The sequence below is a fragment of the Carcharodon carcharias genome, chromosome 5 (genome assembly GCF_017639515.1).
Source record: "Carcharodon carcharias isolate sCarCar2 chromosome 5, sCarCar2.pri, whole genome shotgun sequence".
In the NCBI taxonomy this organism is placed as follows: Eukaryota; Metazoa; Chordata; class Chondrichthyes; order Lamniformes; family Lamnidae; genus Carcharodon; species Carcharodon carcharias.
Genome location: NC_054471.1, coordinates 151,881,305 through 151,898,251, shown reverse-complemented (window position 1 = coordinate 151,898,251; position 16,947 = coordinate 151,881,305). Strand labels below are relative to the sequence as shown.

At 38.3% G+C, this 16,947-nt stretch overlaps 1 protein-coding gene across 20 annotated transcripts in view; it reads right to left on the bottom strand.

Moving 5' to 3' along the window:
* snap91a (synaptosome associated protein 91a) overlaps positions 1 to 16,947 on the bottom strand; it is a 216,495-nt gene that overhangs the window by 88,201 nt on the left and 111,347 nt on the right. For all 20 annotated transcript variants that reach the window (XM_041187597.1, XM_041187601.1, XM_041187596.1 and 17 more), the window contains 4 exons: positions 16,079 to 16,181; positions 12,422 to 12,515; positions 4,338 to 4,449; positions 4,000 to 4,106 (listed from right to left, as the gene is read on the bottom strand). In XM_041187597.1, coding sequence (XP_041043531.1) covers positions 4,000 to 4,106; positions 4,338 to 4,449; positions 12,422 to 12,515; positions 16,079 to 16,181 — 416 coding nt within the window. The remainder of the gene's footprint in view (positions 1 to 3,999; positions 4,107 to 4,337; positions 4,450 to 12,421; positions 12,516 to 16,078; positions 16,182 to 16,947) is intronic.

Genomic DNA, 16,947 nt, shown 5'->3' with positions numbered 1-16,947 from the left:
TTATGATGTTTTACAATGAAGAGGAAAAGTTGCCCCATTTTTTTTTGTTGATGTGCACCATCACAAGAGATAAATAGCCTAAATAAAAAATATATACTGGTACATGGAGCTAAAAATACAAAGGGGAAATAGGTTAGAGCTTTTCAGAATCAGGTGAAAATGGGAGGAGAGGGCAGAAGAGTAGTACAGAGAATGAGGAAGGTAGAGCGAGAAGAAATGTTTTAATAGTGAATGAGATTTGAAGTGTTTATTTGGTACTTATAGGCTCAAAATAAATCACTACAAAACTGCCAAAAAAAGGTCACAGGTGGCGAAAATTAGTAGCTACCTCAGTCAATTCAAAACAGCTATGTTGGACAACAAATATATACAAATTTGCAGTAGCATGAACTTTGGGGCAAACGTAACTTTGTTCCATTTTGTTCTGTTGAGCACAAGATTTATTTTTTGGGCTCTTAGAATAAATAGGAACAGCACTTCCACTAATGTCAGAGTGATGCCAGCATGAAATGTGTTCTCAATGGTGAAATGGAATTCTTTTACAGTTAGATATTTCCTATTCTTGGTATTATTTCAGGATTTAATAAACAATCCTATTTGCAAAATGGAATCTGGTCACAAAACATTCTCGAAGGTGTAACAAGCATGCTGAACATAGCTTGCCAGAAACCAAAACAAAATGCTTTGATTCTGGAAAATGCAGTGCAGATGTGATCAAATAGATTTCACAGTAATTTGAGTACTTAATATTATAATATATAATATTTGGAGGGACTGAGTGCAGAAATTGTTTGAGAACAAGCTCAGTCAGGTGCAGGAGAGTGGTGGCAAATGGTAAGGCTTCTATTTCAGGAAGCAATGGAGCGCTCCAAGAGCATCCTGGTAAGGAATGAAGGTGTAGAGGGATTGAATGCCATCCATGGTCAAAATCACAGAATGCTTACAGCACAGGAGGGTGGCATTTGGCCCATCATATCCATGTTGGCTCTCCAAAGGAGCAATGCCTTGTGCCACTCCCCACATCACCTTCCCATAGTCCCACTATTCTTCCTTTTCAGAAAATAATCCAATTCCCTTTTGATCCAGCCTCCACCACGCTCAGGCAGTGTATTCCAGATCCCAGCTACTTGCTGCTTGAAAAAGCTTTTCCACGTGTCATCATTGCTTCTTTTATCAATTTAAGGGGAGATGGTGGCATAGTGGTAATGTCACTGGACTAGCAATCCAGAGGCCCAGGCTAACGTTCTGGGGAAAATAATACCTGGTAAAACTCAGCAGGTCTGGCAGCATCTGCGGAGAGGGACACAGTTAATGTTGAGTCCATATGACTCTTCAACAGAACTAAAGAAAAATAGAAAAGAGGTGAAATATAAGCTGGTTTAATGGGACAAGTAGAGCTGGATAGAGGGCCAGTGATAGATGGAGATAGCCAAAAGATGTCATAGACAAAAGGACAAAGGTATTGAAGGTGGTGATATTATCTAAGGAATGCACTAATAGGTGCCATTAAGGATAGAAAGCAGGATGAGCAAGGTACAGATAGCCCCTAGTGGGGGTGAGGTGGGGGGGGGAAGGAATCGAAATAGGCTAAAAGGTAGATATAAAACAATGGACGGAAATACATTTAAAAATAATGGAAATAGGTGGGAAAAGAAAAATTTATATAAGTTATTAGAATGTTCTGGGGACACTGGTTCATGTTCAACCAGCTGGTGGAACTTAAACTTAATTAATTAATAAATCTGGAATTAAAAGCCAGCCCAGTAATGGTGACCATGAATCGCTGACTGTTGTAAAATTCCATCTGGTTCATTAATGTTCTTTAGGGAAGGAAATCTGCCATCATTGCATAATTCAGTCTCATTGTCCAGTTCAAAAGGTGTGTGTTCCTCTTTATAAACTGGCATTGCATTCAATCTTTTCCAATCCTCAAGCACCACTACTATTTCTAATGATAGATGAAGATACCCCACCAGTATGTGACCAATTCACTAAGCTACTTCCTCAGGTGCCTCATCTCAATGCTAACTCTTGGTGACAACATCTGAAAATACAACATCAGATTCCACATGTATGCTGATGATAACCAACTCTACATCACCACAACCCTTCTCTACTCCTCCATTGTCTGTAATTTGTCAAACTGCCTGCCCAACATCCAGCACTGGATGATCAATGATTTGCTCCAAATATTAGCAAGACCACAGCCATTATCTTTGGTCCCTCACTGACAACATCCCACTCACTGGTCACTGTAAGCCTGAATCAGACTTTTGGTAATCTTGGTGTCGTATTTCAGCTCAAGATGAACTTCTGCTTGCATGTCCCCATCAATACCAAAACTACTTATTTCCACCAGCATAATATCATCTGCTGAAACCCTCATCCACATCTTCACTACCTCCAGACTTGATTATTCCAACACACTAACGAACAACCCTCCATCAATTACCTTCAAGATCTTAAATTACCCCTTGCTTTGAGCCATGTCCTAATATATGCTTAAGGACTCTGTGCCAAACTGATAATGCTCCTGTGAAGTGATTAGGATATTTTACTACATTACATATTCTACATAAAAATAATGTGCTGTCGTTATTTTGCAGTCCACTTCAGCCTGATGTAATCCTTTTTGTGCCCTCAGTCTGCCTATCACCCATCTTATCATTCTTAATATTTCCTCAATTTGCCCTGAAAGCTATTATACCTACCAACTGGAAGCACCACAAAGAAAGGTGCTATATGAATAAATAGCCTATTTGTGTGTACAAAACTCCACTCAATCTCCTGAGACCACATAACTACCTGCTCGTATTCTAGATATTCAGCTTTTTCAGCAACATGTGCCAAATGTTGGATCCTAGAACATCATTTTAGTGGGACCTCTGCCTGATTTTGGGAGAATGCCAGTTATTTATGCATCCAAATGCAAGAGAAGTAATAGAGTTAAGGTCACCAAATTTAAAGAGCAAACATACAATTGGAAACAAGAATGGGAGCTTTAAATGACGGTGCAACACACTGGAAACCTACTAACTTGCATCATGCATGGTTTATACACAAGTTTATGCCTATAACTTTCCAACAGGTTCACATTTTGTAGATTTCTCAAAAATATCAATTAGAACATTGCCTTCCATCAATTTAATTCCCAATGTACATGTTACTCTAAAGCAATGTTTGCTTAATTTTGAGCTATGCCACGGGCTATGTGATATTTAAGGCTGGACACAAATGACAACAATTAATAGAACAAGGTGAATACAAAGACAATATTTTATGAATTTCAAATTTGAGAATGTTTTTACATTTTTTTAATGAGACATTGGTGCTCAGTTACACTCTGGCACACTTGTAAAGACAAATGTTAACTTCAAACACAACGTAAACAATCCAACCTGAATTATGATAAATTGCTATACTAATACAATAAATAAAACTTGATTGGACCTGACCATGCAACACACATAGGGATGCTACAGCTGATCAGATCAACGAGTTGCCCAAATACCAAATCACAGCAGGATCACAGCACCATGGTGTATACGTAAAACATTACATTTATGGATATATAATGTTTTAATTTTAGAGGAATTATTCAAACTAAAATAATAATGCAGAGTAAACAAGTTTAATAAAATAATGGGTACAGTAGCTAAGAGTTGCAGTTCAGTATGAGTGATGGTCCACAGCAGTATAATATTTAGGTCAGTGAATGAGAACATAAAAACATGCTTATGGTAAACTGACAGAAAAAAAAGGAAATAGGGTCAGAGGGGAAGCACCAAAATCTAACGCACAGATAAATGCAGCAGGCGAAAATTTTAAAACTACAAATCTTGTGTCTTATTTCTTTTGTTTTATTATATTCTGTAGGTAACATTGTGTATTTTCTCTCAGGATCAATCTTCAAACTTTAAAATAGTTAACAAAGAAAGTCAATACAAGGCAATGCTCCACAGGCTACAAACATCAAGTGGATACCAGTTAATTACTTACTTCAGCGACTTTAAGAAATTCTGAAACTCTCGTCATTCTAGTGAGAAATTTTTTATAAATTTCTAGTGCTTCTTTACATTGTCCCTTCTTCATTTCAAAATATTTTTCTAAAATCAGAAAACATAACATTTAACTGTATCACCAAATGTTAATACTTTTCTAGCAGAAGTTAAGAGTCCAAGGGTTTAGATATACATCAGCACGTTAATAGTAAGCAAAAAGAGATGGTGCTTTGAATGCTGAAGCTAATGATGTCGACAACACCTGCACAAAGTTTGCGTCAGTAATGGAACATGGCATTTTTTCTATTTGGTCTCAATTTATGCAATTGTACTCACCTAACAAATTAATGATTCCGTCATTGTAACACGCAAATAATTTGATTAGATCTTTGAAAAGTAGCAAGAAAGCTGCATTTATTACTCCATTTGACAATTCACCAGGGCTGACCTGCAATACCAAATCATGATCATTTATCAGTGTAGTTGCAGACTAAATTTTTGTTTCAGTACATCTACAAGTATCATTCAGTTCTTGACAGATTCACACACACGAGTAGCTATGCAAATTATGATGCAATGAATGCTTTTTCCATGCAGATGCTAACAGAATGATCAGGTTCATGCTGAATGTTGCATGTGGGTCAGCTGCCATAAAAGCAAAACAAAGTCACATACTACATTTAAGTATAGCAAACACTATAATTTAAAAATGATTTAAATGATCAAAATGCTCGAGAACAAATCATGCTACTCAAGACTCAATTACAAAGTGATTAACAAAATTAAGTATTGTCCACACACAAAATCTCCAGGAGGTAGTTTGTAACAAATGGCCTTTTTCACTTCACTTCTTCTATATGTGTCTTTCCTTCCAGATTCTGAATAAAGTAAGAGGGAGTAACAACGTCTCCACTGCTTTTCGAGAATGAATAATATAAAAACCATGAATCAGCTTCTTCATCAGATGGTCTGGGTTGTGGGGTGGGGAAAGAGTGAAGAAAATTAAAACAAAGTTTCTTTCACCCCAACAGCCAGAAACTACAACCATGAATTTAAAAAGTTCGATGCAGGGGAGGGAAACACATCTAATATTAGGTTAAAGCTCCCCCGTGACAAATCTTCCCTTGTATGGGAAATGTCATTTTTAAGAACGAGGTTAACCACACCCCTATTACCTTCATTCAAAGGCTACATCAATATATGGAGTAAAAGACAAACTTTAGGTCTGATAGTTAGCAGTTCAAAAAATTCCATATGCTGTAATCAAATGCATGCGGGGTCAGTCACTTGAGCCACTAACTATAATTCATGGCTCATTGCTTTATTTCATGCACCATCACCCATTCAATCTTTCAATTAGAGATAGCACCTTAGCTTAAAGATCAGTGGAAAGACTACGGATTTATGAAAAAGTTGTTTCAAAAGTGAAGCAAAGTTCAATGCAAAACCTTTAAAAGTTTAATCATTGCCATCTGTATAACTACAGGTGTTTTTCAATGTTAATGTGTGCCCTTTATTTGTATTTCAAAGTATTCAATTTAGCTTCCTTTGTACTTAGTTCTATTCTACAAATCTCAATCTTCTTTCTAGTCATTTCTTGCAGGGAGCAGTGTCAATACGAAGTCACAGGGCAATGAAATATTGCTATGCAAATTGTTTGACTGGCTTTCTGACTTATTTTGGTCAAATGCTCATCAGCCTAATCTCATGAAAAAATAGGAATATTTGTTTCGGGCAAAGGACAGTTCAGCCAAATGTCATATTTCTTAGCAGTTAGATCCAGTTACAATTGTTCATTCAGGTATGCAAGATTCTTCCAATGATCTGGACAAAATATATCCTAAAACAGTAGAGATGAACCCAACTAATTTTTCCAGCTTGATTAGAGTCACTGTTCCATATCTTATTGCCAATTTCCTTCATTTTTAAAAAATCTGCTTCTTCACTACATCAATAGGTTTATCAAAGACGATTCCAAAGCTGAAAGTATTATAGGGAAAGTCAGACAGCACTAGAGAAGCTCTCTCCCGCCAAAGCGTGCTGAAATTCTGATTTGTGGAGATGTTGCCCTGAAGTGGCAAACAGTAACTGGCATGCAGCAGCATCCCCATTTCAGCAGCCACATAGTGGGTAGGTCACGTCACTTCATTTTTTCTAGTTATTTTATTATTTCCCTTTCAAGTCTAGATGAAAGTTCCCAAATGATTGAAATGCCACCCCCACTCGGAGATTTTCCTAGTGCAACTAGCTTTGTCCTGTGATTGTGCCATTTATTAATTGTCTACATTTAATTACCTTCATTCTCACATGCAGCTATAAACAACAATACTGATACGGCTGTGGAAAATTGGGTGCAATCAACATAGCTCACTTATGAGCATAGCATGTGACTACTGAGTAAAACTACATTATGTGGAAAATACAGCCTAAAACGTAAGACCCCTCTTGACATCCACAGGGTTGAAGGAATATATTGCTGAAATGGTGAAGAGCGGAGCAAATCATGAGACAGGTAGATGATACAACTAGGTATATTCCAACAAAATTGAACATAAATAAAATTTCTAGTCATGGATTACAGTGGTTCAAGGTGGCAACTCACCACCACCTTCAAGGGCAATCAGGGATGGAGAATAAATGCTGATCTAACAAGCGATACCCACATCCCATGAACGAATAAATAAAAAATGTCATTAGAAAATGACTAGTTCAGTGATAGGTTTATGTCACAATTCTGACACTGCAGTCTGCAGCTTTTTATACAGTTTTTAGAAAGCTTATAGCAGGCCAACACAACCATGCATGGTATTGTTAAGTTGCAGAGGTCAGGGCAGGCCGGAGATTGGGAAAACAAAAACAGAATTACCTGGAAAAACTCAGCAGGTCTGGCAGCATCGGCGGAGAAGAAAAGAGTTGACGTTTCGAGTCCTCATGACCCTTCGACAGAACTTGAGTGAGTCCAGGAAAGGGGTGAAATATAAACTGGTTTAAGGTGTGTGTTGGGGGGGGGGGGCGGGGGGGGAAGAGAGAGAAGTGGAGGGGGTTGGTGTGGTTGTAGGGACAAACAAGCGGTAATAGAAAAATAGAGAGATTGGGAAAACCATTTTGGATTCATTAGCTGACTTGGCTCAGTGCTTTTTAGTTCAAAAATTATAAAAATAATTCAGTAGTGAGTTACAACCACAATTTGGCTTATCTATTTTCACATTATTTTGGTATCAGTGAAAAGGGACTGAAGAGTTCCATCAGAAGGTGTTAAGATTTTGTATTCTGGATAATGAGGATTGTAGATTGACTGTACACTTTCACTCAAATAGCTCACCATGAAACAGGTTAGTTTTAACCAACTGTTGTGTTGTTGCAATTGCAATCCTGAAAATCTGGTGGCAATTAAATTGTAGGATAGGACTCGGATACAGTAAGTCTTTACTTTAGGTCATCCCGCCTAAAGTTTTGTTTTAAAGTTGTTTATTCTTTAGGGCCTGTTTTTCTGATTTGCACCACTTTCATTTTTACTTTGTATGAATGTATTGTCAGTGGAGTTGCACGCTGGCATTGTGCATCAGCAAGTGAACAGAAATCTTATTGACATAAATCTACAGAAATTCAGATAAAGAATACTGGAAACCCATCTGAAGGTAATTGAAAGCTTGGTTAATCATCTATGACACAGCATTAAATGTTTTCTTCAAAGGGTGAAGAATGCTCCAGAAAAAGATCACTGGGGCAACTAAACACAATGCTTTGAGATAAGAGATGTAAAAATGTAACGCTACATTTCATGATTGATAAGTTATCCAAAAAAATGCATTTAGCTGTTAAACTAGAAGAGCTGCAGAAGGAAGCTTTTAGGGAACAAGGTTTCTGAAGCTTAAAGTGCAAAATATGGCAGAGATTTTCTGTGCATAATAGGGAAAGGGTCAGAGCATTAGATTTAGGGGCCTCTCCTCAACTTCTAATCATAGAATAATCAAATTATATAGCACAGGAGGAAGCCATTTGGCCTATCATGCCTGTGCCAGCTCTTTGAAATAGCTATCCAACTAGCCCCACTTCCCTGCTCCTTCCCCATAGCCCCACAATGTTCTCTCTTCAATTTATACAGTATTTCTTTTATATTTAGTGACTTATTTTATTCTGCAAGTTATTTCAGTTAGGAATGCACAGTGCTGCACATGTACGGTACAGTATTTCAATTTGTACCTTGGTGTTTCCAGGCGAGAAACGTATTAAGGAACTTAACTCTGGCTTTAACATTTATTCCTCTAAGAACCCATGATTCACTTAAAAGTGGCAATTTTCAGGAGCGTAACTACAACTTTTTAAAATGAGGACTTACTGTACTTTGAGAATACCTGTCCTTGCCTCCACATTCTCAATGTCTGCTAGATACTGTGTAGTCACTGTTTCTTTCTGTACCAACCTTCAAGTCAGGAATATTGGAATTTGTAACCTTACTGAACAGACTACTTACTGAACAGAGATAAAAACAAAAAAACTGCGGATGCTGGAAATCCAAAACAAAAACAGAATTACCTGGAAAAACTCAGCAGGTCTGGCAGCATCGGCGGAGAAGAAAAGAGTTGAAGTTTCGAGTCCTCATGACTCTTCGACAGAACTTGCGTTCGAGTCCAAGAAAGAGTTGAAATATAAGCTGGTTTAAGGTGTGTGTGTGGGGGGCGGAGAGATAGAGAGACAAAGAGGTGGAGGGGGGGTGGGGTGTGGTTGTAGGGACAAACAAGCAGTGATAGAAGCAGATCATCAAAAGATGTCAACGACAATAGTACAATAGAACACATAGGTGTTAAAATTAAAGTTGGTGATATTATCTAAACGAATGTGCTAATTAAGAATGGATGGTAGGGCACTCAAGATATAGCTCTAGTGGGGTTTTTTTTTATATAATGGAAATAGGTGGGAAAAGGAAAATCTTTATAATTTATTGGAAAAAAAAGGGAAGGGGGAAACAGAAAGGGGGTAAGCTCCCTCCCCCATCCCCACCCCCTTTCTGTTTCCCCCTTCCCTTTTTTTTTCCAATAAATTATAAAGATTTTCCTTTTCCCACCTATTTCCATTATATAAAAAAAAAACCCCACTAGAGCTATATCTTGAGTGCCCTACCATCCATTCTTAATTAGCACATTCGTTTAGATAATATCACCAACTTTAATTTTAACACCTATGTGTTCTATTGTACTATTGTCGTTGACATCTTTTGATGATCTGCTTCAATCACTGCTTGTTTGTCCCTACAACCACACCCCGCCCCCCCTCCACCTCTTTGTCTCTCTATCTCTCCGCCCCCCACACACACACCTTAAACCAGCTTATATTTTAACTCTTTCTTGGACTCGAACGCAAGTTCTGTCGAAGAGTCATGAGGACTCGAAACGTCAACTCTTTTCTTCTCCGCCGATGCTGCCAGACCTGCTGAGTTTTTCCAGGTAATTCTGTTTTTACTTACTGAACAGGTAAGACCACTTCTGTATCTGTTGAAAATGACAGCTCTATCAAGTTTTAAGAGCTAAACAGATTGGATCCAAGTATCCCACAGAAGACTTACTCAAGATAAAGGCTTCGATTGTAATCTAGTCAAAATTCATTCACTTACACAAAGTTAAAATTAAACTCCCAGGCTTTGATAATAACCAACGTAGCAAAAGAGGACAGAAGACGGTCATAATAAAAAAAGAAAAACAAAAGTCTGGAAATACTCAACAGATCAGGCAGCATCTGTGGAGAGAAACAGATTTAACGTTTCAGGTTGATGACTTTCCATCAGAACTGATGCGCACATCCTATGACAAAAACATATGGGATGTTGCCAGAGAAACGGAGAATTGCAAATGTCACACCTCTGTTCGACAATTAAGAAGGGATGAACTTGGCAATTATAGGGCAGCCAGCCCAATGTTAGTGGTGGCAACTTTTAGAAACAATAATCCAGAGAAAAAATTAACTGGCACTTAGGAAAGTATGGGCCCATAAATAAAAGTCAGCAAGTATTTGTTCAAGGTAAATTATGTCTGACTAACTTGATTTTCTTCATAAAAGAACTCACAGGGAGTGCTGTCTCTGCTATTAACACTTTGCCGTCAGTCTAATGGTCCAATTAACATTAGCAGTCTGAGTTTCAGACTCTTTGGGAACATCTTTAGTTGAAACAGTAATTTTCACAGCATGATTACACAAAGCATTGATTTTTGTATGCCATTCAATTTCCCTTGTATATTTTCAGTTTTAGCAGCTTCATTGGGCTTTTTGGAAATCACTGGAGACAGCAACAGCTTATCTCAAGTAGGCCATTTCTGAAGTGGTTTGTTTCCCATGGGGACAAGGGGTCCTTGTCAAGCCCTATTGAAAGCAATGTGCCAGTTTTTAACACCTGGAGACAAAGGAAAAAGCAGCTGGCCCTACTGTTGCCAGACTTATTGACACAGATCTCTGGCATAGAGCGTGAGTGGGCAGGAGAGTTTCCTAGAAAAAGAGACAGGAAAACAGCAGCTGCTGTGAACAGAATAGGAGTTTCTGTTAACCACGAGGCAGGATGCTGATGGAAGCTCACTCTGATCAGACATGGGACCTGTGGAGATTTAAAGGCACCCACCCTAGCATGGCTGGGGAGGAGTCGTCGCCAGAGTGGATCTGGTGCTGAAGTGATTCTTAAAGACTGAGGGAAACAACGTTTGACAGAGACTGGATGTTACAACTCAGCAAAATGGAGAGAAGCCAGCCTGTTGGAAGCTGGGAGTAACTTTCAACTGGTTTCTGTAAAGGCGACAATTCTTCGGAGAGTGTGGTATAATGTATAAACGCAGCGTGGGGCTTTCGATCATGTAAGAAAGTTAAGGGATGGGGAGTGGGGGGTGGGGGGGGAGAGGTTGGGTAAAGAGGTGAGGAATATCCTTTCTGTAGTTTAGAAAATTAATTGCCTGCTATGAAATGTTTAGTCGATGCTGATTTTATGTTGTTTGTTACAATAAAAATCTTAATGTGAGACCTTGTAGTGGGATCCTTTGAGTTTGTCTCTAGGAAATTCAAATCTCTTTAAAAAGTCATCGGTTTCCACAGGGATTGTATCACAGTACTTGTGGTAAAGGGTCTCCTATAGTGTTAGGTAGGGAGTTCAACGATTTTGACCTGGTAATGAAGAACTGAAGATGCATCTTCAAGTTGGGATGCTATGTGACTTGGAGGCGATTTTGAAGGTGATACTGTTCCCAAGCACCTGCTCCCCTCATCATTCTAGGTGGCGGTGGTTGTGGGTTTTGAGATGCCTTGCCAAAGAAGCCTTACTAATGCCATAGTGAATCCAGCAGATAGTACAAACTGCAGACAGGGTACGTCAGTGGTAGAGGGAGTGGATACTTCAGCTGGTGGATGGAGCTCTGATCAAGTGGAATGCTTCTTCCTTGATAGGAGCAATATTGCAGTTGCACTTAGCCAGGCATGTGGAGAGTATTTCATTACACATTTGACTTTTGCCTTGTTGATTTTAGAGGGTTTTGGGAGTCCGGTGAGCCGCTCATTGTAGAAACCCAGAATCTGACCCGCTATAGTGACCACAGCATTTTTGTAGCTGCTTCAATTGAGTTTCTGATCAATGATGTTGGTGAAGGATATGGCAATGCTAATGTCATTGAATTTCAAGTGGAGGTAGTTAGGTTCTCTCTTATGGGGAGATCATCATTGCCTGGCACATGGCACAAATGTTGCCTGCCACTTATTATGCAGGCATGGACTGCTTCATCGTCTGGAAAATGGCAAATGGAGCTGAGCACTGCAATCATCAAACAGCCCAAACTAATAATGAAGCAAGGGCCACTTTTAAGGTGAAAGAAAATCAGGGACTACACTTTGAAATGTTGTGGCTTACACAGGAAGATACCAAAACAATTGGAACAGAGCAAGTATAGTTAGTGCAGGGTTTGGAGATCTTCTGTTCCCAAATCAAATTCTTCCAAAAGGTTTTTCAGCTTTAGAGATAAAATTGCATTGCATTGTTAGCATTCAGGCTAACAATGAAATGGATGCACAAGTTCAGTTTAGATATTGGCACGATTAAAATCTTATACAGCCAAGAGAGCAATTTATGGCATGCGTTGATACAATTCTGTATCATCTGAAAATGTAAAGAGCAGGTACAAGCTACAAAGAGATTAGAAATGGAAGAAACATTCGTTTTCTGAATGAACATGCAATAAGGGATGCAAAAGGGGATGTTCAAATAAGACTGTGCATTTCTATGAATGCAAACTGCCCATGCATCAGTAAGCATTCAGCTTTTGCAATACCATATACGCATGCAAGGTTTAAAATACAGGTAGATTGGAAACAACCTCCATTAGTTACTAAAATGAATTGTCCAGTTCAGCAATGACAGTCACAACTGCAAACTGTCATGCTGATGAACTACTCACATCAAACTCCAGTAGTGCATCCAGCTGCCCTTGCAGTATTGGCATGCCTTTCAACAATTTTTCTGGAGCCATAGTTCTCATTGCACCATCAGACCTGTAAAAAAAAGAGCATGTGAGCTAAATAATCTATTTTATCTGCATGAAAACCACTTACATCAAATTCCAGCAGAGCATCCAAATGTCCTTGAAGTATCTGCATAGTTTTCAACAATTTTTCTGAAGTCATGATTCTCATAACACCATCAACCCTGAAAAAAATTGCAGCTTTGGAATCAATTCTTGCATTTTATATTTCACCATTTAGACCTCAATAGAAAAATACTCTAAATAATTTGTATTTATTTCCTCTCCTTTTAAGTTGATCATAGCAATTGAATGACTTTGAGGAGAGACTAGAGAACAGGCACTGATTACCAAAGAGCTTAAAAAAAAACTGAATTTGAACAACTCTAAAGAAAGTTAAATGGGGAAGTACTATTTATGTCGGTACGGTTACTGGAATATTTACTCAGACGTCGATTCCCTTGCTGTAACATTATCAGCTCAGCCTTTCAGAAAGTTCTCATGTCAAAAAAATTTAAAAACCTAAACACAAGGGCAGATGCCATTAGATGTCATGCCACAGCCTAATGCTGCCCACTTCAGATTAGATTTCATGGCACTGGTCGAGTTAAAAAGTTCAGCAATACAACAGTCCCTCCAACGTCAAGGAAGCAAATTTTGAGAAGATGAAAAAGTAACTGAAAGAACTTAAAGAAACCCACTACTAAGAAAGGGGAGGATGGTGGGAGAGAGCATATTTTAAATACATTTCATAGGTACCAAATTAGCCATATATAAATGGAATCCAAATGTAGCTGTGGTGGACAGCCTTTCAAGGCTCTTGAGCCAGATTTAAATGACAAAAATAATCATTTTAAATTACAGCTTGGGCCCTGGTTCAGCAACTGCAAAACTAGGTCTTTGATATCACTGGTTCTGTACAGACTCATTCATTTGTATTCAAGAGTTACTGTGACAATGGTACAAAAACAGCAATTTTAACTCCCAAAAAACAGATGGGTTGGGGTTAGGTGGCAAATAAAAAATGTAAAAAAAATCTCAAATCCAACCCACCTTGAGCCCACCAACTGCCCATTTTAACAGAGGCACACACTAATCTATTCGTGGGAGGTGGGCTGCTCATTTAAATATTTTAATGAGGCTTCATGCATTAGATTTTTTTCTTCTTTTCAGCTTGAATGTGGGCCCGTCAGGTTTGCCAGGCCTAATGAATCCAGACACCTAAAGGGAGGTGAAAATTACTGCATTCCACTACTGTTTGGTCGACCAGAAGGAGAATGAATTCTCTCCCGTGAAGAAGCATTTCCACGTTTTTAGCAATCAGGAGAATCAGGGGCCAAGATTCCACTGAATAGGTAAGGGGAAGATAAGGGGTACAACTAAGTTGTGGGGTGGGAGGGGTGCATGGGAGGCAGCTCCTTAGTTAACAGTGTTGTTGGAGTATCTTCACTACATGGACTGCGTCAGTTCAAGGCTGCAGCCCACTTTCAGCTTCAAGGGCAACTTGGGATGGACAATAAATGCTGGCCTTGTCAGCAAAAACTACATCTCGAGTGTAAATACTTTAAAATCACAGCTCTGGCATCAACTACTGGAGGCCGCCTTCTTCCATCAATCAGGTCCCATTCTTTCAATTTTAAATAGATCGTGATGCCTTGTAATCTCTGTTGTGTGTTTTTTTTAAATGCAGCCCCAATTATTAGGTCTTTCTTTACAGTTGTATTTCCTCAGATTAAGAAGAATTCTGGTAAATTGTAAGTTCCATAAAGCCTAATTACGCTTTTTGGAACATGTAGCCTAATGTATATCTGCACATAAATTAGGATACAGAAAAAAATGCACAAACAGCTGGAACAAATATTTGAAGAGTAGCAATATTTTGATGTTTAAATACTTTTCATATGGCACAGCCCTCCAACTTGCAAATACATTAATCAATTGTGACTTCAAGCTAACTTAGAAAAGTGACATGCTGCCAAATGCTTTTCGTCCTGTACTCATTGGGACAGACACTGGAATGCCAAATATCAAAGGGGGCAACAATTTATGCTGCATGAAAAAAGGGTGCTGGTCGCTTGGCAAGTCGACTCTGACTGCTTGAGGCACTGCCTTGGCGAATGCACCAGCGAATTATTGTCCCCCACCCTTTGGTTTTGTCCTCTGCAAAGGAATGTGTGTAGGCATTGCATCTTTTTGAATTAAACAATAGTTCTATGGTACATTCTCCAATGTCTCTACCAATCAGAATCAACTCTTGTCTACCAATCAGCACCTTTTTCTCGTGCAGTATAAATCATTGTTCCCTTTGAAACTTAGCATTATTGCGACTGCCCTGGTGAGTGCAAGACAATAAGTTTCGACATCATGTCTCTTTTTTCAGCAATACTCAATCTAACTTAGGGCTAACTCAACCAGAAGTCTAACCAGATGGCTTTACAAAACCAAATTTTGAAATTGCTTAACACAACTACCTTGAAGACCCAGAAGAATGTTTGTGGCTTGGTGAATCTTCTGCCGCATTACCATTTTCATGGGCCTTAACCACGGATGGAAAATTAGCAAGTTTTGCTTTCTGCAACCAAACATGAAACTGCTTCTCATTTATAAATGCAAAGTCAATTATAACAAGTTTATATTACAACTTAATATATCCTTGCAATCCCAAATTTAATTTCTTTAGATAAAGCAATATATTTGCTGGAAAGCCCAAATTTAAACACAACTGAGGATAATTCAGGACACATTTTGATCTTTTCTTTCACAGTATTGAGCAATTAAAGCAAATTAGAAGCTGAGGATACTGCTTAGTGAAGCACAAGACCTGCAGGTAAACTTATTTAACTCAATCAGGTTTGTCAAAAGCCCGTGACTCAGTGCATGAGTTTTAACGCTAGTTACAATTTTCATCACATGCTTCAACAGTAGCTAGTCCTAATGAATGACAGAAGCTCAGTTAAACAAAATTGCACTAATTTCTAAAGAGCGATCTGTATGTTGCTGGCACCACATTAACAAAGCAACACATTTGTACAATGATGTACAAAAGGAATTTAAAATAGTTTTGAAATACATTAGAAAATGTTGTACATTTAAAAAATACAAACATTTAGAAGCTTTAGAAATGGCTGTCAACAAGCCATCAGAATATACAGTGCACCACCAATTCATTCCTCACAAGCCATAATAAAAATATAACATTTGAATTTAGAACCTAACCTTTTAAACATCCATATAGTTAACTCTTGTGCATATATCTTCCTACAAAATGTCACATCTCGCTTCCTTCTAACAGGCCTGTGCTACAAACCCATTACTCATTAATACTTCTGCTCATTCAACATAGCAACATTATACAATATTTGCCAAGAAACCAGCAGAGTCAGACTAGTTTCTATGAACATTTGGTGTACAGTCCTACAGTTAAATTTTCCAATCAACTGCTGAACTGTTATAAACTTTTTTCACAAAAGCAACAAGCAAAAGACTGGGAAACAATAAATCTAATTGCACTTAATACAGTGCCAATTTTTGTAGGCCACCATTCTACAGTATATTTAACTGCACAACTGACGTTCACAAAAATCTCAAACTTACCCTTTTTTCACTCTTGCAAAGTCAAATGCCATCTGTCTATAGGAATATGCCTTTTCATTTAAATATCTGCTGTATCGTCTAATAAATGTAGACATATCATAACCTGCAAGAATTAAAGCACAGTTATATGAATAGAACTTAGAAAATATCAGCATTTTCTACTGACACAATTATACAGATTCTAGCTTGTGATTTAGCCGTAATAGCTTTTTAAATGGCTGTATTTGACAGCTAATTTTGCTGACAAATTTTGCTATGAGGGGCAGCAGGTTTTTTTGATCAGGACTAAATATGCAAGACAGAAAAAAAATTGCACAATTGAGATTAATATTGTGTCACAAAAACTGGAGAATGAATATGCTGTCGCAAACTTAATGTTGAAAAAGAATTAATTGGTCTACACAATACACTTAATAGCCACTGCTCAATATCAGACTTGTAAATAATTCCTATTTACAAAGCAAGGAGTCAGCCAGAGCTAAGAATGGCCGTTTCAAACTATGCCAAAAAAATACTCAATTTCATTTCGGCAAACTTCTACTGCTTGGCAACTTCATTTTTATTGCGTTATGCTGGTGCAAAAGCCATGTGTTAGTTTACCCCCCTTCATACAGGGATTTATAGCAGCTTTAAAAGGAATATAGGACTTCGAGCAGAAGTAAGCCATTCAGCCCTTCGAGCCTGCTCCACCATTCAATAAACTCATGGTGCATTTGATTGTGGTCTCAAACACCACTTTCTTGTCTGTCCCCAATAACCCCTGAATCCCTTGTCTAGTAAAAATATATCCAACTCAGCCTTGAATAAATTCAATGACCCAGCCTCCACTGCTTTCTAGGGAAGAGAATTCCATGAGCTAACAACTCACC